General features: G+C 57.9%; 2 protein-coding genes across 2 annotated transcripts; both read left to right on the top strand.

The window, feature by feature from the left end:
- The first annotated feature begins 10,702 nt into the window (after positions 1-10,702).
- Positions 10,703-16,853, top strand: THEM5 (thioesterase superfamily member 5). The gene is made up of 6 exons (XM_062193595.1): positions 10,703-10,825; positions 11,682-11,883; positions 13,277-13,415; positions 15,930-16,040; positions 16,336-16,460; positions 16,777-16,853. The coding sequence occupies exons 1-6, from the start codon at positions 10,703-10,705 to the stop codon at positions 16,818-16,820; spliced, it is 744 nt and encodes a 247-aa protein (XP_062049579.1). The 3' UTR covers positions 16,821-16,853.
- Positions 16,854-20,629: 3,776 nt separating this feature from the next.
- On the top strand, positions 20,630-22,096 carry C2CD4D (C2 calcium dependent domain containing 4D). Its single transcript, XM_062193594.1, has one exon. The coding sequence runs from the start codon at positions 20,871-20,873 to the stop codon at positions 21,918-21,920; it is 1,050 nt and encodes a 349-aa protein (XP_062049578.1). The 5' UTR covers positions 20,630-20,870; the 3' UTR covers positions 21,921-22,096.
- The last annotated feature ends 4,006 nt before the right edge of the window (positions 22,097-26,102 follow it).

Genomic DNA, 26,102 nt, shown 5'->3' with positions numbered 1-26,102 from the left:
ATTGAGTGCTTTTGCCCCACTCAACTGTCTGTCTTGAGTCTCCCAGGGGACGAAGCAGTGTTAAGGGAGACGAACACGGCTGTTTGGGAAGAAGCCACACCTGTCCCGAGCAAGCGAGGCTGCACTGCCCCACCACACTCCTCGCCAGGGCATCAAGCCCACAGCAGCACATGTCACTGTGACAAACTGATGGCTACAGCTGAGAACAACAACTTGCTAAGCATTGTGAAAACATACTGTCTGCATCGCCTTCTTTACTTTTTAGATTCTATTGATAGCCTCAATTTACAGGTGAGTGAGCAAATGGTGAGATTTAAGTAAATTTTCCAAAATCATACAACCACCTAACAAAGCAGACCCTCTTTAAAAAATTATTTATTTATTTGAAAGAGTTACAGAGAGAGAGAGAGATCTTCCATCCTCTGGTTCACTCCCCAAATCGCCAGAGCCTGGAACTCCAACAGAGTCTCCCACATGGACAGCAGAGACCCAAGCACTTGGGCCCTCTCCCACTGCTTTCCCAGGCCCATTAGCAGGGAGCTGGATCAGAAGTGGAGTAGCCAGCACTGGAACCAGCGCCCATATAGGGCATTGGCGACACAGGAGGCGATGTAACCCTCTGCACCACTATGCCAGCCCAGAGGGCCTTGTTACTCCCATTTTACAGACACAGAAGCTGAGGCAAAGTTGGGCTCTGTATCTGGATGAGTCTCTCTGATCACACACTGGGGCCGGGCCTGTGCAAAAGCAAGGCAGAGCAGGAGGTGTAGATCCTGGGCAAGGCAGACACCCCCTCAGCCCTGCACTTAAGGCCAGAGTTTCCAAACCCGAATCGCGGATAATTTGTGTTTTATAGAGAACGCTACCTTAGTCAGGAAATTGACGACACTTTGCTGAGGCAGATCTTGACAATGATACATCCCTGGTGTCTGCTTTAGGATCCAAAAAACACATAACCTCTGAACTAACCTCAGCAATAAGTAGGTGATAGTGTAAACGCCTGGGGTCCGATGTCACAGAGCTGTAGCTAATTGTCCCTAACTGTTCTTTGAAGTTTTTGTTTATTTATTTTCATTTTATTTGAAAGGCAGAGAAAGAGAAGAGACGGATCTTCCATTTGCTGCTTCTCTCACAAAATGCCCTCAGCAAGGGCTGGGCCAGGCCTCAGCCAGGAGCTGGAGACTCCATCCGGGCCTCCCCAGGCACAGAGCCATCACTGCAGCCTCCCAGGGTGTGCACTAGTGGGCAGCTGCACCGGAAGCTGGTGGTAGTCTGGTACCCGTCAGGGGCAGAGCCGTCCATCTCACCCGTGTGGGTGGCCAGAGCTGTTTCAGGCCTAGGGCACAAGAAAAAAAAAAAAAAAAAAGCCAGGATGGGACTCCGGTGTGGGATGGGGACGTCCCAAGCTTCACATGAACCCTGTCCTAACTGAAGGTTGAATGTTTGCCAAGTCACGGATACAAATGAAATAAATTTCCTGTGTGCAGAGACAGCGCTGGAGCGGTTGAGTCCCTCTGAAGTGCCCTATTCCCCTTCAGGAAAGAATGAATCCATTACTCCAGGTGAAGATGAAAGTGACAAAGGAGGGGCCGGCGCTGGGGTGTAGCGGGTAAAGCCGCCGTCTGCAGTGCTGGCATCCCTTATGGGCCGGTTTGGGTCCCAGCCACGCCTCTTCCAATCCAGCTCTCTGCTGTGGCCTGGGAAAGCAGTGGAACATGGCCCAAGTCCTTGGGCCCCTGCACCCACGTGGGAGACCAGGAAGAAGCTCCTGGCTTCTGGCTTCAAATTGGTGCAGCTCCAACCATTCTGGCCTATTGGGCAGTGAACCAGCGGATGGAAGACACCTCTCTCTCTCTCTCTCTCTCTCTCTCTCTCTCTCTCTCTCTCTTTCTGCCTCTCCTTCTCTCTGTGTAACTCTGACTTTCAAATAAATAAATAAATAAACCTTTAAAAAAAAAAAGTGACAAAGGAAACCATCCCAGGGACTAGAGGCAGGAGCAATACCTGCCTCACCCCAACCTACAAAGTGAGGGATGTTCCCACCCTCAGCTCCCACAGCCCGGGCTGCAAGCGCCCCGTGCCGCAGCGCTCCGATAAGCTTCAGCGGATAAGGAAACGTGCAGTCCTCTGCTCTCTGGCTCGGTCTGCGCTGTGTCCCTTCTCCCCCAAAGCCTAATCTTCTCCCTGGGGACAGCCGCCTCCCACCCCTCCCCTTCCCCACTGGCTTCTTTGTTTCTGCCGTTCTGAAACATATGGGCATTTCTTCCTGAGAGCAGAACCTGCTGACGTGGGCAAAGCCTTCCCAGCCATCATTTCATTCTTTTTTTACTTTTTTTATTTGAATTTTTAGTTAATTTTTCAGAGTCAATTTGTAGATACAATTCTAGGAACAGAATGATATTCCTTCCCCCCCTCCAGCCCTCGCACACACCTTCCTTTTCTTTTTCTTTTTCTTTCTTTCTTTTTTTTTTTTTTTTTTTAGTTTTTGAGATAATATATTTTACATTTACATCACAGTAAAAAGGCTTAATACTTCACCAAATAAGAAGTTTAACAAGGGGGCCAGCACTGCGGCATAGTAGGTTAAGCATCTCCCTGTAGCACTAGTATTCCATATGGGTGCCGGTTCAAGCCCCAGCTGCTCCACTTCTGATACAGCTTCCTGCCAATGGCCTGGGAAAGCAGCAGAAGATGGCCCAAGTCCTTGGGCCCCTGCACCCATATGGGAGACCCGGAAGAAGCTCTTGGCTCCTGGCTTTGGGTGGGCTCAGCTCCAGCTCTTTTGGCCATCTGGGGAGTGAACCAGCTGATGAAAGACCTCTCTCTCTGTCTCTCCCTCTCACTGTAACTCTACCTCTCGAATAAATAAATAAATCAAAAAAAGAGGAAGTTAAAAAAGCAAAAAGACTCTAGTTTAGTGGGAATATAGGCAATGGCTATAAACAATAATTGAAAGGAAAAATGACCATTTCACCCATACACAGTAAGTTTTAAAGTAATTGCAGATCACTAAGGCTATAGCAGTATGACATTCCTGACCATCGGTTTGACAAAGATATAAAACAGTTTTACAAAACTGCATTTGCAGCAGTTCCAGTACACGCAGGCATTTCTTCCTTTCTTTCCTCGTCCTTCCCTTCTAGTGCAGGGAAAGAACTGCCAATTAAATGGCTTCCCCTGGGACAGGCACTGAGTGCCCTTGTCAGTCATAGTTCTCCACCCTGGACCACGACCACTGACCTGCAGAGGAGGGGCAGAACCCGACAGGAGATAGGTGAGGAACTGGGCAGACTGAGGCCTGGTGTATGGACGCAGGAGTCGCTTAACCTCAGTGAACTTGAATGTCCACCTCTGTACACTGAGGGGCTTGCAGAGAGGCACCTGAGAGCTCTGGAGGCTTCATCTACAAGGAGGTCAGAAGAGAGGGAGCTGGATGCAGGACGGGGCCCCAGAGCCACACACTCCTGGATGCCCAGCTTCAAGGAAAACCCACGCCTGGCTCTTTCAGTGCACATCAGCCTTGGAGGGCGCTCAATGGGCTGCCCGCAGAGCCCGGGCAGGCCCCAGGGAAAGGGAGTTGTCGTTTTAGATGCTAATCATTCAGGCCTGGGCTTTTTGTTGTTGTTAACTTTTATTTATTTATTTTCCTTTTTATCTGAAAGTCAGACGGAGACAGATCTTCCATCCACTGATTCATTCCCCAGCTGCCTGCAATAGCCAGGAGCCCAGAACTTAATCCAGGTCTCCCACATGGGTGACAGGGACCCAAATACTTGAGCCGTCATCTGCTGCCTCCCAGGATGCTTATTGGCAGGAAGCTTAGTTGGAAGCAGAGGAACCGAGACTCGAACCAGGCATGCTGGTGCGTGGTGCAGGTGGCGACTTACCCACGGCACCAAAGGCGTGCTCTTGAGAGCTGGATTCTGTGGGCTCTGGGAACTCTTGGGAAAGATGGGAAGAATCCTAAGAAGGGAAGTCTCCTCACCTTGAATAAAGAGTCCCGTGGATGAACTGGAGAGAAGAAAAGTACAAAACACAAGTTACCCCAAAAGGGAGAGGCCTCCTTGTGTGGGGAGCCGGCAGAGAACGCTGGAGCTAACCACCGCTCGGGGCCTGAAGAAGAGGATGTGCCCGCATGGGCCTCACCCCACCCCAAACCGCTACTGGGGCCAAGGTCAGGGCTGAGACACACGGCTCCCTTTACCCGCCTGTTCTCCTGCAGTGACATACTCTGTCCCGAGGGTGCCCAGACCCCAAGGGGTGGGGCTGGATGCTCATCACCTATACTTGAAGGTTTCCGGAGCTTGGTCCCTGAGCTGATCCCATGATTAGTGACAGGAGCTCAGGATATCCTGGGGTACAAGGTGTCTGTCATTTCACATGCATTTTTTTAAAGATTTATTTATTTATTTGAAAGTCAGAGAGAGAGAGAGAGAGAGAGAGGTCTTCCATCCTGTGGTTCACTCCCCAGTTGGCTGAACGGCTGGAGCTGCACCAATCCGAAGCCAGGAGCTTCTTCCAGGTCTCCCACGCAGGTGCAGGGGCCAGAGGACTTGGGCCATCTTCTACTGCTTTCCCAGGCCACAGCAAAGAGCTGGATCAGAAGTGGAGCAGCCAGGTCTCGAAATGGCGCCCATATGGGATGCTGGCGCTTCAGGCCAGGGCGTTAACCCGCTGCACCACAGCACCAGCCCCTCACATGCATTTTAAAATGAACATGGCTTGGGACCAGCATTGTGGCATAGCAGGTTAAGCCATGACCTGCAGTGCCAGCATCTCATTCAAGTCCCAACTGCTCTACTTCCGATCCAGCTCCCTGCTAATGTGCCGTAGAAGATGGCTCAAGTCTTTGGGCCCCTGCACCCACACGGGAGACCTGGAAGAAGCTCCTGGCTCCTGGCTTCACCCTTGCGTAGTCCTGGCCATTTGGGGAGTGAATCAGCAGATGGAAGATATCTCTCTGTGTCTCATTCTCTCTATATCTCTGCCTATCAAATAAATAAATATATCTTTAAAAAAAAAAAAAAAAGAACATGGCCTTATGTTTTACCCCAAGCTGCAGATGCACCAAGGCACCAAGGGCACCGTGTGGCCGCCCTACTGGCTTGAACGTGCCCCTCTCAAGTTCCTGTGTGGATTCCAGGAAGGGCTGTTTTCAAGTGTGGAGCTGACCGGGGCCTGGGAGCCCCACCCCGAGTGTGCACACACACATGCACACGCCCCTTCAGGACCTGTCACTGCGGCTCTCCAAGCTCAGAGCACCTGCCCCTCGGTCTCTTAGGTTTCGCAAGCAGAAAGTCATCCCAGCTGAGCACTGGTTGGAGTTATGACTTGAGGAACGGCCTCGGGTGCCTGGGCCTGGCCTGTGGTCTCTGCTGAGGTCAGTCCTCCCCACTCCCACCTCCCAGCCATGTGCCCACTCAGCAGCTGCTGCCAATGCCCACAGTAGCTCTTCGGCTGCCCCGCTGCCCTCGCTGCCCTCCCTGGGCACAGCCCTGGGGGAGCCTTCACCCAGCCTGAGTGCCCGAGGCCCTTGCACCACAGCCCTGTCCAGTTCCCACGCCGTGAGCCCAGGTTTTGTGAAGCTAGTCTTTTCCCCTGGTCCTCAGCCAGCCCTGGACTGCCCGAAGCTGAGCGGCCACCCATGAAAGAACCAAAAACGGGAGCAAGCCGAGCCCCCAAGGCAGCACAGAGCCCACCGCCAAGCAGTTTCCAGCTGGTGGGGGCTGAGTTCTCGACAAAGGGTCCACAGTGGGTGGGGGGTGGGAGAGGAATCTGGGGAAGTTCTCTCCCGGGGGAACAGAGGGAAGACGGCTCTCATCTGGGAGCAGTGGTCAGAGAGACAAGATGCAAGCAGGCAGGCAGCAGGTTCCTGGAAGGGTATTGTGAGGAGAAAGGCCATGGGAATGAGCCTAGAACCAGGTGACATGAACAGCAGCCCACAGGGCAAGATCCAATCAGGGGCTTGGCCCCTGCAGTACTTGCAGCAATCATTTGGACCATCCAAAGGTTACCAGGGTACACATAAAAGTCTGCATTACAGCTAGTTTTGCTTGCAAGACTAGAGGAGCTGGCCAGTGGGCCTGCATCCATCGCAGCGGCTGCCTCCTGTGTGCAGCAGCACCAGGGCCGCCCCGCTCAGCGTCCTTGGTTTCTCCCACTGCTCCTGTCCAGCTGGGCTCTGGCCCCAGTTCCAAAGCGGGACAAGAAGTCAAGCCTCCCCCAGCCGTAGACTGAGAGGGACACGAGCCATCTGGGCGCCCTCTGGAAACTGCCCAGGACAAGCCCACAGCGCCGAGTCTTCAGGAGGGCCAGGCGTTCACCACAGCACCTGGGGACCTCCCTTCCTCGTCCAAAGAGGCTAGACGGGGTCTTCCCGGCAGAGCCGCTCCACATGCTGGGAATCCCATGGCCTCAGCACGGCAGCCCCCACCCCCACCCCCCAGTGGCTCAAGATGAGCCTCGAGGGGCTTCCAGGGCCACCGAGAGGAGAGGGACTCTGTAAGATTTCCGGAAATGTTAATACTTCCCATTTCCTCTTGGTGATTAACAGCAAATACCTTTGAATAGAAATTGTCCTGTGAATTTGGAGAGCAGCAAAGGATCTAGGCTGGGCAGACCAAGCCCTGCTCCATGGTCAGTCTTCAGGGAGAAGTGGGAGTGAGTTTAGATCTGGAACTAAGAACTGATCTTCCAAGCCCGCCTAGGCCTTGACACTCCTTTAAGAAGAAACCAATGAACTTCCTGGTGCAGCGTGTGCAGGCTTGCGAGAGCTGACGGTGCACAATTTCCAGCTTCACAGCCGGGCCGTTGGCTTCCTATCGGTGGCCTGAAGTCAGGCACAGGGGGATACTTACCCCACAGAAATAGCAAATGTGGCAAACCAGAGCTCCCCCATCCTGTCTCTCCCCACACACTGCCACCCCCACCTGCCTCACCACAGCCAAGTCAGGCCCATATCTCAGTAAGGAAAGCCCCCAAACTTAACCATCACCCATGAGTTCCAACTGGAAATGAAGCATTTGCCACCAAGCTCAGCCAGCATCCAAGGGGAGGGGTGGGCATTTGGCACAGCAGTCAAAGATGCCCACTTTGGGATGCTCGCACCCCAGATCAGAAGGCCTAGGCTTAAGTCCCAGCTCCACTTCCAATTCTAGCCTCCTGCTAACGCATACCCTAGGAAGCAGCAGGCAGTGGCCCAAGTATCATTGCTGCTACCCATGTGGGGACCTGGATTGAGTGCCAGGCTCCTGGCTTCTGCCTAGCCCAGTCCCAGCTCTTACTGGCATTTGGGGGCATAAACCAGCAGATGATCAGTCTCTTTTTCCTTCTTTCTCTCTCTCTCCCTAGGACTCTAAGAGGTGTTTTTCTACTCCCTTCTTCCTTTTTCCTAATTGCTCCTCCAGAGAGTCCAGACCTGGGAGATGCCCCTTTATCCAGAAGGGTCAGGGCCAAAGCCCACACTGTCTCAAAGGCCAGTCGAGGCACCAGCTGAGTGTGCTTCCACCTCCCTGGATAACTGACCTCCTGCTGCACACCCAGGGAGGCCTCAGAAAGAACTGATGCGCTGGGCGGGTGGTGAGGAAAAGTCCGAAGCGGGGGTAGGGCACTTTCCCCATAATCCTAACCTTTCTCTTCCCAGACAGCCTGAGACAACCTCTCTCATTGTCACCGCCCACACCAATTCAGACAACACCCATGGCTTTCTTTGCCTGTAGATGTTCCCTTCAGATAGCTGGATAAATATTTGCACCCTGTCAGGCTACTCTCATTCATCGATATCCTAGGCATTGCCACATCCTCACTTCTCTCCTTTTCTGTCTCCTGACCCTGGAAAGTGGAGGTTGAGACCTGAGCACTTGGTGGGACCCTCCCACTTCCCTAGACTACATCATCCTGCTGCACCTTGGTAACTACCAGCTCAAGGACAGCTAAAAGTTATCCAAGACAGAAATGTAACTGAAGTGTGTGGCAAGGCTGAAACAGGAGTCACATCTTCAATAACTATGCAAATTTCTGAGAGTTGACTTAACTGAAAATGATGAAACAAAATAAGTTGGAAGGGGGCTGGTGTTATGGCACGGCAGGTAAAGCTGCCGCCTGCGACACCAGCTTCCCATAAGGGCGCTGGTTCAACTCCCAGCTCCTCTACTTTCAATCCAGCTCCCTGCTAGTAGCCTGGGAAAGCACTGGAAGACGGCCCAAGTGTTTGGGCCCCTGCACTCATGTGGGAGACCTGGGAGAAGCTCCCAGCTCCTGGCTTCTGCCTGGTCCAGCACTGGCAATTACAGCCATCTGGGGAGTGAACCAGCAGATGGAACTGTAACTCTTTCTAAATAGATAAATCTCATTTTTTAAGGTAGGAGGGTGTTGTCCCCAGGAGGGTGCAGTCTTCAGGGCTCCCCAGTGATGCTCAGGCTCCCCTACTCTTGGTGGGAGGGGGCCCTTCCTCTTCACAGGGCCACCGTGCTGGGGTCCGTACCAGCCTCCAGGGCCACCCGAGGAGCTGCCTGCCTCTGTAGGACACTTCTTTCCCCTCTTGTCTTTTCTTCAAGTCCTAGCTTCCAAGCCCAGGTCCCGCAGAGGGGGTGGCGACGGGGATGAAGGCAGGCACTGCACCAAGGCCTGGGCAGGCCACGGGCTCAGGGCGCCAGCCCCAGTGACTGGCTCGCACAGGGATGTAGACACTGCTGCCGGATTTTCACATATCCGGAGAGCCTCAGATACAACTTTATAAAAGTTGGCAATCGGGGCCGGCGCCGTGGCGCACTAGGTTAATCCTCCGCCTGCGGCGCCAGCATCCCATATGGGCGCCGTGTTCTAGTCCCGGTTGCTCCTCTTCCAGGCCAGCTCTCTGCTGTGGCCTGGGAGGGCAGTGGAGGATGGCCCAAGTGCTTGGGCCCTGCACCCCATGGGAGACCAGGAGGAAGCACCTGGCTCCTGGCTTCGGAACAGCACAGCACGCCGTCCATGGCGGCCATTTGTGGGGTGAACCAACGGAAGGAAGACCTTTCTCTCTGTCTCTCTCTCACTGTCTATAACTCTACCTGTCAGATAAAAAAAAAAGTTGGCAACCAATTCGAAAATCTGGCCAGAACAGAGCCTAAATCAAACAAAAGATTGGTTCCCCTGATCCCTGGGGCATCCAAACCGTCATAGCTGGGGGGAATGGTCTAATTCCCTAGAACAACCAAATTCACAGGGTGAGACAAACCCTTCAACTTTCCATCGGCCGAAACCTCCCCAGCACCTCCCTCAGCATGCTGTTTGCACAGTTCTGCTCTTTACAGCAGGCTCGATTTTAGTAAATTAAAAGCTGAGACCTTTCCCTGAAAACTGACCTAAAAAAATGATGTATTTATTATTTGAAAGGCAGAGTTATAGACAGGTAGAGGCAGAGAGAGAGACAGGTCTTCCATCCGCTGGTTCACTCCCCAAATGGCCGCAACAGCCGGGGCTGGGCCAGGCTGAAGTGAGGAGCCACAAGCTTCTTGCGGGTCCCCCACGTGAGTCCCCCACTGCTTGGAAGAGGAGCAGCCAAGACTCGAACTGCTGCTCCAATATAGGACACCAGCGTTGCAGGCCCCAGCTCAGCTCACTGCTCCACAATGCCAGCCCCAAAACCAACCATTCTAGTTCAACAGAAGATACAACACCGCCGCCGAAAGAAAGTCCACGGCCTCACAGAGGTGGGCTGAGCGCTCCCTGCAGGCCCGCCCGAGCTTCCAGGCCTCCCCTGCCTGCCTCCCTTGCTCCTAGCACCGTCCGCCCCTCCCTGGGCTCCCGAAGCCTGAAGCTTCCCTTCCGAGCTGCTTCCTCCCAGACACAAGCCCTCCTCTGCCTTCAACTCCCACCCACAGCCAAGGGCCGGGCGGCAGAGGCCTCCCTGTGCTAACCTTGTCTAGGATACAGGAAGGGGATGTCTGGGGTCGGCGCTGTGGTGTAGAGGGTACAGCCATAGTCTGTGACACCAGCATCCCATCTGGTTTCTGGTTTGAGTCCCAGCTGCTCTATTTCAATCCAGCTCCCTGCTAATGTGCCTGGGAAAACAGCAGAAGATGGCCCAAGTCCTTGGGTTTCTGCAACCACATGGGGGACCCATATGAAGCTCCTGGCTCCTGGCTTCGGATCCACTCAGCTATGGCCATTGCGGCCATTTGGGGAGTGAACCAGTGGATGGAAGACCTCTCACTCTCTGTGTCTCTACCCTTTTCTGTAACTCTGCCTTTCAAATAAATAAAATAAATATTTGAAAAAAAGAGGTGGAGGAGAGAGAAGAACAGCGTGTCTACAGGGGATTTTCTGAGCCCCAGAGCCATATCCAAGCCTTCAGAAGTTTTGCCACCAACATTCCTGCGTCCTCCGACACAGTGACAAAATGTTCTCCAGTTATCCCACCCCACCACACCCCTACAGAAGTCCCAAGGCAGCTCTCACAGGCTCCTAGCACCTCGTTCGATCCAACCAGCGCAAGCCCCTCCCCTGCACTGGGCAGGGCTCTGGGACCAGCTGAAGGCCGGGAGCATCTGTGGGTGTTGTATCCACCCTGCCTGGCTCCTCCCAGTGGAGATCAGAAAGCCCAGGGTAGAGAGAGAGGCTTGGAGAAGGCGACAGCACACACAGCCCTGCGGTGCAGCCAAGCAGCGCTCACTCGCTGTCTGCACCTGTGATCCAAGCAGGCTCAGGATCCTGGCTCTCGGCCATGATAAGGAGAGGCGTCCAGGCGATAGCAAGGCTCGGCCACCACGGAGCCCTCCCCGGGGCCTCCTGTGTCCTGCCCAGACTTGACCTTGCCTCGGCGTTTGCCTCCTCCACGGACAACCTGGTGAGTGAGTTCCCACCTCAGCCACAGGGACAGCCTTTCCCCAGGAGCCTGGGCCTTAAGAAGCCCAAATCTCATGTGGTTCCTGGCGGCGCAGGTAGGCGGGGTTGGGGGCAGGGCATTTGATTGGCAAAGGAAAGTAGCCCAGACCCAAAACCCAAACTTCCAGGACGTCTGCATCCTGGTCTGAAACTTGTGTGGCCACAAGGCTGAGCAGCGAACCCCTGTCCTGCCTCGAGACCCAGACTGTTCCACGGAGCTGGGGCTGTGGTCCTCGCAGGCAGCTCATTCACTGGCCACAGTCGGGATGAGTGTGTGAGCAGCTGATGCTGCAGAGCACACGCTGTGCCTGCTCCAGCGTCGGGCCCAGACAAGTTTCCGAGGGGCCACCCTGCCCAGACAGGCCGACGGCTACGAGCAGAGCTGGAGCAGCTCCCTAGGTGAGGGGCTGTGAAGGCAGCCCCCACCGATGGTGTTCTCACCACCACCCCCAGGCAGTCACTGGCCCGTCCTCCCACCAGCTCTCACACTTACGAGCCTGGCAACCTTACCCGTGTTTCCTCAGTTTCCCCATCTGTACACTGGGCTAATACCAGTAGTGCTCAACCTCATAGAGCTGTTCACCGGTTTTAAAAGACAGCAGCGCCACGGAGCAGCAGGCCCTGCCATTCATCCCCTATTCCTCTCCCTCCCTCCCTTTTGTCTTTAGTGTCCCTTGCTCAGACACCTGCAGGCCCTTTCTCAAAAATTCCTGGAGAGCCCATGAGCCCAGGCACAGACGACCTGCAGCTCCCACAACCCACGCAACAACCCCCTCCCTCCAGCGTGCTTTCAACTCCCCCTGACTTTTCCTGCCCAGATCTCGAGATTCTGTCTACAGAAGACGGACTTGAAGGACTATGCCCTCCCCAATGCCAGCTGGTGTCCCGACATGCTGAGCCTGTACCAAGAGTTTCTGGAGAAGACCAAGTCTGGCGGCTGGATCAAGCTGCCTTCCTTCAAGTCCAACAGAGACCACATCCAGGGGCTGAAGCTCCCCTCAGGGTTGGCGGTCACCTCGGGTAAGGCCGGGCCCCAGAGGGCCCAGGAGCACCACGCCCCAGCCCCCACAGGGCACACGGGGGTCGGTTCTTCCAGCTCCCCTTTGCTGTTTTCAGAGACCTTGGGAAGGGATTTCACAAGTTCCCTCCCGGGCCTCGGCCCAGGGGTTCTCCTCGCTGTCTCGCCGTACCCCCCATGCCACAGCTCCAGGCAGGTGGGTGGGAAGAGCATGCGTCCATCCCAGGAGAGCACACCCTCGTCCATCCCAGGAGAGCACACCCTCGTCCATCCCAGGAGAGCACCCCTCACCCCCAGCCAAGTGCATCCCTGCTGCAGAACCAGCTGCTCAGCACCCGCCTCTGACTTGCCTGCACCTCTCCCCTTGCTGTCAAGCCCTCCCGTCCCAAGTGCCCCTCCCCAACCCCACAAAAACCCTGGGGGCCCCCCAGTCCATGGCATGCTTTAGCACAGCCTGCCTGCTCTGCCAGGCCCAGAGACCCCTACTGGATCCCACTGATAGAGCTGCCCCCTTCATTTTCCTTGTATGTGTGTATGTCTGTCCATCCATTGGTCTGCCTGTGTTTTCCTGTCTCTGTCATTCACATATGTGGTTCCTGTCCAGTGGGGAACAAGTGGTATGGAGAGCAGACCACTCTTCTCTTTTTTTCTTTTCTTTTTTTTTGTTTGTTTATCTGAAAGGCAGAGTTAGAGAGAGATCTTCCATTTGCTGATTCATTCCCCAAATGGCCGCAACAGCCTGAGTTGGGTTAAGCCAAAGCCAGGGGCTTCTTCCAGGCCTTGCAGGGCCCCAAGCACTAATGCTTTCCCAGGTGCATTAGCTGGGAGCTGGATTGGAAGTGGAGCAGCCGGGAGTCGAACCAGCACCCACATGGGATGCCAGCACTGCAGGTGGCAGCTTAACCAGCTATACCACAGCTCGGGCCCCGGCAGCCTATGCTTGAGATATGGCACAATCAAAGCAGGGGCTCCAAGCCAATTTTATTTTTAAGAATTTGATCTTTCCAAAAGGGGATGTAGTTGTTATAGCTATCCTGGGAGAAAAAAACAAATCAGACTTCTGGTGGACTTTGCTGTGTGCGTTTCTTATTGTGTAGAGCTGTTCCGAATTCTGTATGAATTACACGAGAAAGGATGCTGCGAATTTCCAGTGCCAACATTCTCCCGAAGTCCTGACCTGACCCTGCTCCACCCATCCACCCTCAGCCAGGGGGCTTCTGAGTGTCTCTCCCTTGAGGCCCTCTGAGAACAGCCGCTGTGTCTCGGCTCCCAGGCTCAAGACTTGTGTCCTCTGGTTCTCTCTCCTTGACCCTGTACCCCTGGCATTGCATCCCCACTGGGTCCCACACTCCCACGCTTCCTGCCCCAGCTGCAACATTGTCCATCTCTCCCCAGACAAAAGTGACTGGCGCATCTTCACCAGGTGCATCCCAGCAGAAGGGCAAGGTTACGAGTACGTCATCTTCTTCCACCCGTCCGAGAAGAAGTCTGTCTGTCTTTTCCAGCCAGGCCCCTACCTAGAGGGGCCCCCCGGGTAAGGCCACAGGCAGGGTGGGGGTGGACATCCGAGGCAGCCTCCTGGACTTGGCGTCTCTCTAAGGAGCCAGGGTGGGGCTGGGAGGCCCTGGGCTTCGGCCTGCAGGGACATACTGGGTCATCTGCTCAGTTCCCATTGTGCAGATAGGGAGGTCACAGAATTTCTAGCAAGAAGGGAGCTGAGAGGTCACCTGGGGAAGGATACAGTACACTTGGAAGGGGGCAAGATCTGGAATGGAGAGCCTGCCTTCCGGCCCTGTGCCACCACTGCAAGCAACCACTTTGACCTCTGCTCGATTTTTAAAAGATTTATTTTGTTTATCTAAAAGGCAGAGAGAGAGAGAGAGAGATTCCACTTATTGGTTCACTCCCTAGATAGCCACAACAGCTGAGGCTAGGACTGGGCCCCAGAACTCTATCCAAGTTGCCCACATGGGTGGCAGGGGCCCAAGTGCTTGGGCCATCTTCTGCTGTCTTCCAAGGCACATTAGCAGGGAGCGGGATCAGATGCAGAGCAGCCGTGGCTGGAAACAGCGCTCCAATGGGATGCTGGCCTCAGAGGCAGCAGCTTAACCCACCGTGCCACAACACCAGCCCTGACTTCTGGTTTTTGAACTTCTTAGCTGAAACCAGGAGCAGTAAAATCGACCTGCCAGGGTGACTGAGCGATTTGCTGTTAGGGCCCACGTGTGTGTGTTTAGAAACCACACAGCACCATATAACCATCTGCTCAAAGCCTGTGTCAATGCAAGGGGAAAGACACACACAGAGGTAGAGTAACTTGCCCAAGGTAGCACAGGCAATCGGCGACTCTCATCCAGCAGCAGGAATGTCAAGCCCTCCACTGCACTTTGCTGCCCGTGAACTTGAAATAGACCAAGGGAATAAATTGCTCAGGGAAGTCAGCCTGGACCTGGGTCTCTTGCCTAAGGCCACTGAGCCACCAAATCCATGGTTGTGTGTCCCCTCCGTCCCTAATCCTGCTCCAGCCACTGCAGGCTGTTGGCGGAGCTGGAGTTCCTGCAAGGGTCAAAGAGACTCAAAGGACAGGGAGTGGCTTCAGGGTCCCAGGACTGAGAGGGGCTTGGGCAGGGTTAACAGAATCCGGAACTGACGTCAGCACCGCCCACAAGCCACAGCCCTGGGTCTCAGAGAGACCTCTGTGGGGGGCGCTGCTCTCCCTACTAGTGCGTGCAGACGCTGGAGCGACGGGCTCGAGCCCCAAAAGGGCCGGGACACCCTCCCTTCTGAAGAGCAAACCCCAGGGCAGCAGGGATGAGGCCGAGGGCTGCTCACGGAGAGGACAGCCCAGCACTGAGGGCAGCGGTGAGCCGAGGGCTGCTCACGGAGAGGACAGCCCAGCACTGAGGGCAGCGGTGAGCCGAGGGCTGCTCACGGAGAGGACAGCCCAGCACTGAGGGCAGCGGTGAGCCGAGGGCTGCTCACGGAGAGGACAGCCCAGCACTGAGGGCAGCAGGGATGAGGCCGAGGGCTGCTCACGGAGAGGACAGCCCAGCACTGAGGGCAGCGGTGAGCCGAGGGCTGCTCACGGAGAGGACAGCCCAGCACTGAGGGCAGCGGTGAGCCGAGGGCTGCTCACGGAGAGGACAGCCCAGCACTGAGGGCAGCGGTGAGCCGAAGGCTGCTCACGGAGAGGAAGCTCACGAGACGAGTGGGACAGCCCAGCACTGAGGGCAGCGGTGAGCCGAGGGCGCTCCAAGGGACAGCTCAGCAGCTCTCGCCACCAGATGCAAAGGGAGGCAGGGGGCTGGGAACCCCACCGGTGGCAGGTGCAGGAGGGTAGCCCACACTGGAACAGCAGGGACAGCTGATCTGGTCCCTGGAGCGGCTGGGGACCGCGCTTGTGAAAACCAGGAACTGTCTGGCATAGTCTGTGGTGCCTTTCTACCTGCCCCAACCTAAGCAACAACGAGTGACTCCGGCAAGAAGGGCAGCTGGCCTGGGTGAGAACCAGGCTGCTGCACGCTTCAGACAAGGCGAGTGCGGGCAGCACCCTGCTGAAGTGGCTCTTGGCCTCCCGCGCGGGCAGCTGTGCCCAGAAGCCCATCGGGCCAGGGTTCTCAAAGGTCCTAAGCTGTGTTTCACGTTTGCCTGTCTTGAAAACATAGGCCCAGCAGGTGCCAGGAGGGGTGAGGGCTGACCGCAGGGCAGGCTTCAGAGCCCTTCCGTTCCCCGCATGTGTGCACTTTTCCAAGTGATGGCAACTGCCGCCAAGCAGGTGACGAATCAGAAGCACGTCTTCCGGGGACGTGAGACAGCTGGTGTCGTTGGCTGCAGACACGTGCTGAAGCGACGCAGGGCACGCGCAGCGCATCATGACTGGCTTGGTCCCGGGGAGATGCGGCTGTCTCCTTTCCTCATGGACTGGCCTGAGGCTGAAGATCTGTGTTTGGAGGGGTGGGAGTGGCTTCAGAGGGCAGAGGGAAGGCCCAGTGAGGGGGGTCTGCCCAGCGGCTGCAGCCCTGGCCTTGTTCCACACCCCCAACCTCAGGTTCGCCCACGGAGGGTCCCTGGCAGCCATCATGGATGAGACTTTTTCCAAAACGGCCTACTTGGCTGGAGAGGGGCTGTTCACACTAAGCCTCAGCATCAAGTTCAAGAAGTGAGTAAGCTCGCGGCCCGGGCCATCCTCGCTGCCCTTTCCAGCCCTGGGGGGTCTGGCAGTTGGGGCGCAGGAGCCCTGCCTGCCCCTGTCCTGCTCTGCACCCCCCTTCCCAGGCAACTCCCCCAGTCCCTGGGCAGAAGGCAACCTCTGCTGCCCACCTTTGGGATCCGACAAGCAGGCCCTGAGCCCAGGGCCATCCAGGAGTCCCTGAGGCCGGGTGGGATGAAGAGGAGAGGGGGCACCTGGCTGGGTGGTTCACGCGAGGGCCAGGCTGAGCTTCCTCCTCCCCTAGCTTGATCCCCCTGGGCTCTCTGGCGGTCCTGAACGTTGAAGTGGAGAAGATCGAGGACCAGAAGCTGTACATGTCCTGTGTCACCCAGAGCAGAGACCAGCAGATAGTCTACGCCAAGTCCTCAGGTAAAGAGGCCTCAGCCCTCCCCCCAGCCATGCCCAGCCACCACCCACTCCCCAACAACTCAAGGGAGAGCGGATGCTAAGGAGCCAGTCCCCAGCTTCATGCAGCCTTTCCAAGGGCGGGGTCGTGCACCTGCTGGAGACACAGATGAAGCAAGGGAGACCTCAACTAGGACTTTTTTTTTTTTCTATATGAGTTACCTGACCTATACTACCTGGGCCCAGGTGATGAGAAATTTGGAGCAAAATGCTTAGAGCACCTCATCAGCTCCTGCCTCCGTGGCCCTGGCTCCTGCCCTCAGCTCAGCCTCTCTTGCAGGTGTTTTCCTGCAGCTGCAGCTGGAAGAAGAGTCACTCCAGTAACAGCACTGTGCCATCAGCAGAGCCTCCGCCCATGCCCTACCACGGAGCATGGACGGGTTCTAGGAAGCAGCTGGTAGCGGGGGGAGGGGGAGGGGGAGGCACCTTCCTCTGAGCAAATAAAGCCTCAAAGCCCCACTCTGGAGCTGGAAGTCAAAATCCTTCCTGGGCCTCCCATTCAGCAGCAACAGAAGATATTTGCTGAGCACCTGCCCGGAACCAGGCACAGGGTGAGGCGCCAGGCGCGCAACGATGGAGACAGAGCTCCCAGCCTTAGAGGGGATGCCTGAGTTCACAGCGAGCACCTCCGCCCTGCTCCCACCACCAGCACGGTGCAGGTCCACTCATTCCCTGAAGGCAATCACAGAGGGCTTTCTAGGCGACACTGCACCTGAACTGAGCCCCAAAGGCTAAGTGGTGCTCCCCAGGCAGGCAGAGTGGGGAGGCTGGACCAGGCAGAAAGAAAGGTAGCAACAAAGGCACACAGGTGTGAAGGAGCAATGTGATGGGGTGTGTGTGTGTGTGTGTGCAGGTCTTAAGGGGCTTCATAAACCCTGCTGTGGATGGAGCTTGAATTTGATCTGTTTTTTTGTTTGTTTGTTTTGTTTTTGTTTTTGTTTTTTTAAGATTTTATTTAGTTGAAAGGCAGAGTTACCAAGAGGTAGAAGCAGCGAGAGATAGACAGAAAGAAAGGTCTTCCATCTGCTGGTTCACTCCCCAAATGGCCTCAATGGCCGGAGCTGGGCCAGGCTGGAGCTTCTTCTGGGTCTCCCACACTGGTGCAGTGGCCCAAGGACTTGGGCCATCCTCTACTGCTTTACCAGGCCATAGCAGAGAGCTGGGTTAAAGGCGGGCCAACCGGGACTCGAACCAGTACCAAAACAGGATGCTGGCACTGCAGGCAGCGGCTTTACCCACTACACCACAACGCAGGCCCCAACTTGATCTTGTAGGTTACTGGGAGTTTTTAAAGTTTGGGCTGATGAGTGACACAAAGTTTTGCTTTTAAAAAAGATGACTCGGGCAACAGGAAGGGATCAGCAAGACTGAAGGCAGGAGCATGGGTCAGAGACGTAAAGGTGAGAGACGTGGGAAGGGCAAATCACAGAAGTACAGGGCTTTGCCGCTGACGGTGCATGGCGGGCCAGGCAGGACAGGATACTGCAGTAGTTCCCAAGTTTCTGGTGGTGGGGACTCGGGGGGGGTGGTGTTCAGGGTGATGTCTTCTCATAGTTGTCATGTTCATGTTTGTATTACTCAGCTTTTTGTCACTATAACTAAACAGCAGAGAGGAGCTACTTGGGAAGGCAGATTTACTTCAGCTCACGGTTTTGGAGGCTCACAGCCCAAGAGCAGGCTGGCACCACCGGTGCCAAGGCTGGTGAGGGTGGTGGAGGATGGGGCGCAGCACGGACAGAGCAAGGATCACATAGCAATCCAAGGAGAGCAAGCAGCTGGGCCCACTCCGAGGAGAGCCCCATCCCCAGGCCACACCCAGTGACCTAAGGACCTCCCATGGGGGAGTCATCTCCTAAATAATCAAACTGATTATTTAGGAAGCTCCGCCCTCTCCTAGAAGTACCACCTCAGGGCCCAGCCCTTAACACATGGCCTTGTGTGGGACACCAAAATTAATATCCAAACTATGGCAATGTTTATTGTCTGTTTCTAGCCTTGGGCAGCCCCCCAGTCGATGAACCCCAACACCTAGCACAGGACCCGATACACATTGGGCATACAATGAATGGGTGAACAAGCTGACTCAGGTAGAATCTTCCATGGCGTCATTAATACACCCACCACAGCTGAGTGCTAAGCACTGTCATCACGATCCCTTAGTGAGGGAGGCAGACGTTAAATAACCACACGGGGAGGGGAAAAAAACTGTGACCAAGGCTGCAAAGGGAGTGCAGGGTGCTGAGGTGTGCACCCCCAGTTTACATGGGAGGGCTTCCTGGAGCAGGATGGGGAAGAGCCTGCAAGGTGGACAAGGACAGGAAGCAGCCTTCGCCACAGTCTTTTTTTTTTTTTTTTAAGATTTATTTATTTATTTATTTGAAAGTCTGAGTTACACAGAGAGAGGAGAGGCAGAGAGAGAGAGGTCTTCCATCTGCTGGTTCACTCCCCAATTGGCTGCAATGGTCGGAGCTGCGCCAATCCGAAGCCAGGAGCCAGGAGCTTCTTCCGGGTCTCCCACACGGGTGCAGGGGCCCAAGGACTTGGGCCATCTTCTCCTGCTTTCCCAGGCCACAGCAGAGAGCTGGATTGGAAGAGGAGCAGCCGGGACTAGAACCAGCGCCCCTATGGGATGCTGGCACTTCAGGCCAGGGCGTTAATCCACTGCGCCACAGTGCCGCCCCTTGCCACGGTCTTAAGGAGGGAATGAGCTTGCTGCAGTCTTTGGAGAGACTGCAGGATGGTGGGTGAGCCCGGGGTGCAGCTGCTGGCCTCATCTTGTCAATGGTGGCCAGAGCTTTCCCAGGATCTGCCAAGGACGGAGAGCACAGGCCGGCCAGCCTGAGCGTGCTGGAACCGGCTCTGCTGTGGGTGTCTCCATGTCCAGAAATCCTGAGCCTGGCCACTTTTTCCCTGGACTGGTATCATTCAGAGAGCTGGTCACTGCAAGTCGCTCTGCCTGGGAGCTACTGGGATGGTTCCAGAGAAGGGCAACAGGGGCAGGAGTCCAAAACGGGGACTTCTGTAAGAGATGAGCTCCGTGCGGCCACGGCTATGGGCTTCACCTGGCGGGGCTGGGTGGCCCCCAGGCAGCTCAGAGGGATGGTGGCCACTGTCTCTTCCCAGTAGCCCTCCTCAACCCGCAAGCAGGCCAGGTCCAGTTCTAGCAGGCTTGCAGCTAGCAATCTGGCTCTGACTGGAGGAAGAGTTTAGAAGGCCAGACTGATGGTCGGAGAGACAGAGCTAGCTGTGTTTATCCAGGAAAAGAAGTCAGACGTAGGCAGCAGAGGCCCCTGCCAGCTCCTCCCAGGACAGGGCTGGGGGAGCAAGCTGGAGAGGAAGCTGCTCCCCTAGGGCTCCGAACGTCTCCGGGCCAGAGGCCAGGCCCCAGAAGCCGCCCACAGGTAAGGCCTGCACTCGGGCACAGGACTGGGCCGGGCGTGGGCCGGAGCACCCAACCAGATCAACTGAACGTCGCACTCCCGGTGGCCGGGTGCAGGGGGGCGGTGAGCTCGGCGCGGCGGAGCCTTCCGCAGCGGGCTCTGGGGGTGGCAGGGAATCAATGCCGCCTTTGTGCCCGGGTGGTTTCCTAGGGGAAAAAAGAAGTGGACGGTGGGAGGGGCGGCCCGGCTCCGCCCTACAGACGCGGGATGCGGCAGAGCTAGGAGGCTGGGCGGCGGGACGCTGGCGGCTACAGAGGGCCTTGAGGGGTGGGATCCGTGTCCCCGAAGGGTGCGTCCCCTTGAACTGGCCCTGGGTGTCCTCTGGTCAGCAGCCAGGTGTGTGCTCTGCTGGCCAGGGGCAGATCTGAGTCCCCTTGTGGCCGGAGGGAGGAGCCAGAGGCGGCAGGTGGGGTGTCCACAGAAACCGGGCAGCGGAGGGAGTGGCCAGGAGAGGAGCCCGCGTCCGCAGTGTGGGCGGGGGAGGGGCGCTGAGCCCGCCCGGGGCCGTGTCCCTTCGAGGGGAGCGTGTGTGCCCGCGGGGTCAGCAACCGCGGTGGTGACCACAGAACTCTGGTTCTTGACTCTACGAGCCGTGCCCGAGGGCTTTAGTGGGTGTGCCCGCCCCTCTGGCCCTGGGGGTGCCAGTGGGGGCATCTGTGACCGCGAGTGACAGACCGGCCCTGGGTCCCCGCCACTCCCCTCACCCCCGTCCCCTGGGCTTCGCCGCCCTTTCTTTTTCCTGGGCCCGCGCAGCCCGCGGGGTGTGCAGACAAGGCTGCGTGTGCGCGCAGCATCGCCCACGGGCGGCCTCTCTCCTCTCCTTGCCCAGCGCAGCTCCGCGCCGCCCTCGCGGCCGACTCGCCGGATTCGGACCCTCCGGGCGCCGCGGAGGCTCGTTACCCACCTCAGCGCCCTCTGCGGCCCCACCCCCGGCATGTGGCTCCTGGAGAAGGCGGGCTACAGGGTGGGCACCGCAGAGCCGCGGGCCCGCTGGGCGCCCTCCAGCCTGTTCCCTAAGCGCCGCGGCCCGGCGCCCGCGATGCGCGCCTGCCCCAACGTCCTCACGCCGGATCGCATCCCGCAGTTCTGCATCCCGCCTCGGCTTCCGGACCCAGGCGGCGCCGAGCCCCACGCCGGGCGCGACGCGTGCGTCCGTGGCCTCCCCGCCGCCTGCTCGCTGCCGCACCTGGCGGGCCGCGAAGGCCTGGCCTTCCTGCCCGAGAGCCCGCACACGCGACGGCGCGAGTCGCTGTTCCACTCGCCGCCGCCTGCGCCGGCTGCGGGGCTGTCCCCGGCGCAGGCCCGGCTGCACGTGTCCGCCCCAGACCTGCGCCTCTGCCGGGCCCCCGACAGCGACACGGCCTCGTCGCCCGACTCGTCGCCCTTCGGCTCCCCGCGGCCCGGCCCCGGCCGGCACCGGCTGCCCTCGCTGTCCCCCGGGGCCAGCTCAGCGGACACCAGCCCGTACGCGCCGCGCCGCGCGGGGCCGCCCACGCCGCCGCTCTTCCACCTGGACTTCCTGTGCTGCCAGCTGCGGCCCACCAAGGAGAGCGTGCTGCGCCTGGAGCCGCGCGGCGGCCAGCTGCGCCTCTCCGCCGAGTACCAGGCCGGGCCCGCGCGGCTGCGCCTGCGCCTGGTCAGCGCCGAGGGCCTGCCCCGGCCGCGGTCCGGCCCCGGCAGCGGCGGCGGCGGCTGCTGCGTGGTGCTGCGGCTGCGTCCCCGCGTCCGGCCGCGGGCCCAGCGGAGCCGCGTGGTCAAGTGCAGCGCCAACCCCATCTTCAACGAGGACTTCTTCTTCGACGGGCTGGGTCCACCAGACCTGGCCACCCGCACCCTGAGGGCCAAGGTGCTGGACAGGGGCGCGGGGCTCCGCAGGGATGTGCTGCTGGGGGAGTGCGAGACGCCCCTTATCGTCCTGCTGCCCCCCTTGGGTGGGGGGCTAGGTCCAGGGTCCTCGCTGGCGCCCACCCATCTCAGCCTGTAGACGGGGAGGGGAGGTGGGAAGGGGAGCCTTCCTCCAGGGATCTCCAACGCGTCCTCCAGGGATCTCCACCGCGTCCGCGGCCCTCATTCCACTCCACCTGCCGGCGTGTATTTATTTTTGCTAATAAAATGCCGATTTGTCGCTAGCCGGATCTCTCCCCGGGTGAGTGCCTCCCACACTTGAAAGAGCCATCAGAACACACAGAGAGTCCAGCAGAGCGAGTGAAACCTGCACAGTCCTGGCCTCCATCCCCAAGAGGTGCCACTACCGCACGTCGGGGCTCTAGTGGGGTCCCTGGGCCACAAGGTTGCTGCCCCCGCAGGGAGCCTGGCCGTCACTGAGTCACCCTAGCAGAAGCTCTGCAGCGACGCCAACACCCAGGGAGCTCCGGGCTGCGCAGTCCCCTCCCATCTCCCACCTGTCCTGAAGAGAGAGGACATTCCTGGGTCTTGGGCGTGAGTCAGGGGCAGTCACAGGGACACACGGCGCCCTTTGGCCTCTTGGCTTCCCTGTTGCCTGTCCCTTACACTCCAGTGCTGCCCTGGGCGGGGGCGAGGCTGGAGCAGCACTTTGGGAGCTGGCTGTGAGGTGCTGGGGAGTGGGTGAGGTCCGGGGGAGGAGGGGTACTGTGGACTGCGAGAGCTGCGCTCAGCCAAGCCAGAAAAGGCCACCCCAGCCAGGAGGAGGAGCCGGTAGAGAAGGAAAAAATGTAGGTCAGCTTATGTTTGCCTGCTACCTGCACGTCGCTGACGTCAGCAGTGACCTTCTCTCTCCCTCCACCTTCCCTGGAGCTCTTGGCTCGGGAGGGAGGGGTGGGGAGGCAGGTGCTGGGCCAGTCCAGCTGCTTTCTCCTCGCCCTCCGCGCCTTTCTCATGTCCTGGGGTGCCGGCTGTGCCTGCTCTAAGGCAAAGCCTTCCGGGTGCCAACAGAACCGCAGTCCGGTAGCACGTGGGCCTCTAACACCGCATACACAACACCCTTCCATTCACAAGGCTCCCCTGAATAGGTCGCCACTATCGGCTCTAGGCTCCAGGGAACCTTACCCCAGGTGTCCACCAGGTGGCAGCATTGACTAAACAATCCTAAGTGCCACCTGCCACACGTTGTGTATGTTCCCACGAGGAACTGTTCCAACTGCTCCTCAAACCACTATTCCTCCTGGTAACTCCCATAAAGGGGCACATACTATTGCTATCCAGTGTGACCTGGGGCCCTAAGAAGGCAGTAACCTCAAGATAATATCCCCAGCTGACCCCCACCCCGGCCCCGGGGGGTCACTCTGAAGGGGGCTGCCCATTCTAGAATGACAGTGGCCTAACACCATTCATTTCACACCCTGCAGGTCGCAATTCATGCCTCTGAATTCTGGGAAGCCCACCCATAAGCCTATGTTCTACCTTAGTCCTGTGCTATGTTTCTACTTCAGCTTCCAAATCCTCCCAAAACTTAGCGGGTGACTAAATTTGAGACCTGCAGGAAAGAAACTTCTCGGTGGCAGAACCTGCAACAAACCCACAGGGAGGATCCATGTAGCGCGAGGCTTTGGGCACAGCAGTGAGTGGCTGAAGCAGATGAGGGATGAGACAAGATACAGATTGAGCAAGTGCGTTGTAAAGAATGTAGCATGGGGCTGTGTTATAGAGAAAGCAAGCGGGGAAGGGAATGGAGTGATCAAAGAAAGCAAAGAAGATGCCAGGCATGGAAAGAGAGAGAGGCACACGCTGCTTTTTTTAGCCACAGAACTTTGTACCAGGCCTTGTACTTTACTTGTGCTATCAATGTTAATCATCACAGCTGCGCTGGCCGAGGTGGGTGTTAATCCTGTCCTACAAAGGAGGAACTAGGACAAGAGAGGTTGAGCAAATTCACCTGGGGATCAGCCCTGGCTGCTCTGCTGTCTCTACCCGGTCACCTGCACCCTCACCCCAGAGGCCTGGTGGGAACAGTTTCGCTCGGTACTCGCAGCCCTCTGGGCCTTCCGATGGGGGCCCACTAAGTTCCTAGAGGGTGCCCCTTGGCCAAAGCCCCAGATGCGTGGGAGGACTGGGCTGGGGGGAAGAAGTCCCAGCACCCGCCTGTGTGTGCGGGCTGCCTGGCCCCAGGCGCTGGAACACACGAGAGCCCGAATGTTTCCTACCGATGTGCTGGCTGAGGGCCGGGAGCTGCTTGGGGGCCCATGGCTGGCAAAGGCTTACAAAGTCTTTCTGGCCCCTTTCTGACCCTCCTGGTGACCTCCAAGCCTGCGTGGCCATAAATGTTAATTGATAGATGACAAGTGCAAGCAGGCTCATGGGGAAAGTTGAAGGCCAGGAGCCAGGGTCAAACTCCCACAGTCCCCTCCACCCACAATGGCCTTTGACACAGGAAGGGGGGAGGGGGTGGAGGCCAGGCCATCTGCAGGGCTGGGGGTGTCCTCTTTTTTTTTTTTTGGTTAACGATGGCAGCACAGCCCCCTTCCTGAGTCACTCCAGGGACTCCTGGGTCTCCCCAGGCAGGGAGCCCCCTAGGACCTAGGGTGAGGCTTGCACAGGAGATGTCCACCCTAAGGACGGGGCTGGGGCCAGGTGTGGCTCCTCAGGCAGCCAGGCCCCGTGTAGTTTCCCCTCTGCCCCCCACGCCCCCCCTGGAAGGGCAGGCTTGTGCTGAGCTTTAAGTGGTTTCTGTGGTTTAGGGGTGGGGAGGAAGGGAAAGAGAAGTTGGTAACTGCTCCCCAGGTCCAAGCCACCACCGCCTCCTCCCACCCCCTCCAGGCTGTTTGCCCCCTGCTTTGAGATTCCGCTGCCTGATAAGGGGACTGGGCACGTGGAGGGGTGGGGGATGACTCTCCGATCCCTATCAGCGCCTGTTTGCACAGGAGTGCAAGTGTATTGGAGGAGGAACTCACTGCCCTGCTGAAAGGGCCAATTCCCCCAGAGAGGAGGCTGTGACTACAGCGAGAGAGACGGAGGTTAGGCAAGAAGGGGGACTTCCCAAAAGGATAACCCGGGAGCCTTCCTGCCCTGGAGAGAAGGCACCTAAGCCATCCATGCTTAGGGCAGGGAAGTGGTGGACAGTTGAGAATGCCGAAGGAGATGTGGTCCTGGAGGCCAGACCCTATCTTCCCAGCCCCCGCCCCCAGCACTTCCTCCCCACCCCACCCATCTGAGGATGCAAGAGTTCTGCATCAGCTCCGCTCTGTCTGCAAGTGGGGCGAGCCAGGAGGAGCCTGGGGGACCCAGCGTTGCAGGAGAAGGGCCAGAGAGCGCAGAGCTGGACAGGCGTGGAAAACAAGAGTCGTGGGTGGGCAGGGACCTGCAGGAAGGGGCAGACGAGGGTGGAATGATCTGGAGTTCTGGGAACAGGAGCAGAGCCGGGCACTACCCCACACCCCGGCTGCCACTGGCTGGCTCTACATGGTCCGGGGTCAAGGAGAGCTGTGCCTCTCGCCCAAACCTGCCTGAGGGGCAGAGCCCCAAAACAGACACCCCCGTTCTGTGCAGTGAAGTGCTCCTGGGTGCCCTGCAGGCCTAGTCGTAGCCCTCCAGGCGCAGACACCTGTTCAGACTCTCCAGGACATAAAGGTCCCCCAGAGCTTCCCCTCCCTCTTCCTCACTCCTCAGCCCCTTGTCACCCTAGCCTTGGGGCTGGGAGGTGCTTCTCCACTTCCAACCTTTGTCCCCCAAGCTGTAGCCACCGGGAGACTCTGGGAGCTGCCCAGGAGCAGAGGTGCTGACGGTTGCACAGTGAAGCTTCCAGGGTGGGCGGGATCCGAGCCTGCTGAGATCAGAAGGCAGAAGAGGGAAGGGACGGCTGCCCGCCCTCTCCACGCCTGGTGCCACGTGCACCACGTGGGGGGGAGTGGGCGAGTCACGAGGCCGTGGCGTGGCCGGCTCCTGCTCTGCTGTTTACCAGCCGGAGGAGGTGCCAGGGAGCCTCCCGCTGCAGCCTGGCCCCCGGCCAGCAGGCCTCCTGTTGGGTAACCAGGAGAGCCAGGCCCAGCTAATCAAACTCTGGGCTGAGGCCCTGCAGGAGAACAGTGGCACCCAGAATCTGCTGCAGCCTGGGCCCCCTCAGAGCCCTTCAGTGCAGGCCTAGGCATGAGCCTGCTTGGCCTGAGCGCTCTCCTGTGTCTCTCTCCCCATCCTCCCCTCCCATCACCTCTCTGCCTGCACACCCCCTCCAAGCCTACCCTTGGCCCCCAGC

The sequence above is a fragment of the Lepus europaeus genome, chromosome 5 (assembly GCF_033115175.1).
Source record: "Lepus europaeus isolate LE1 chromosome 5, mLepTim1.pri, whole genome shotgun sequence".
In the NCBI taxonomy this organism is placed as follows: Eukaryota; Metazoa; Chordata; class Mammalia; order Lagomorpha; family Leporidae; genus Lepus; species Lepus europaeus.
This window is presented reverse-complemented; position numbering and strand designations above follow the sequence as displayed.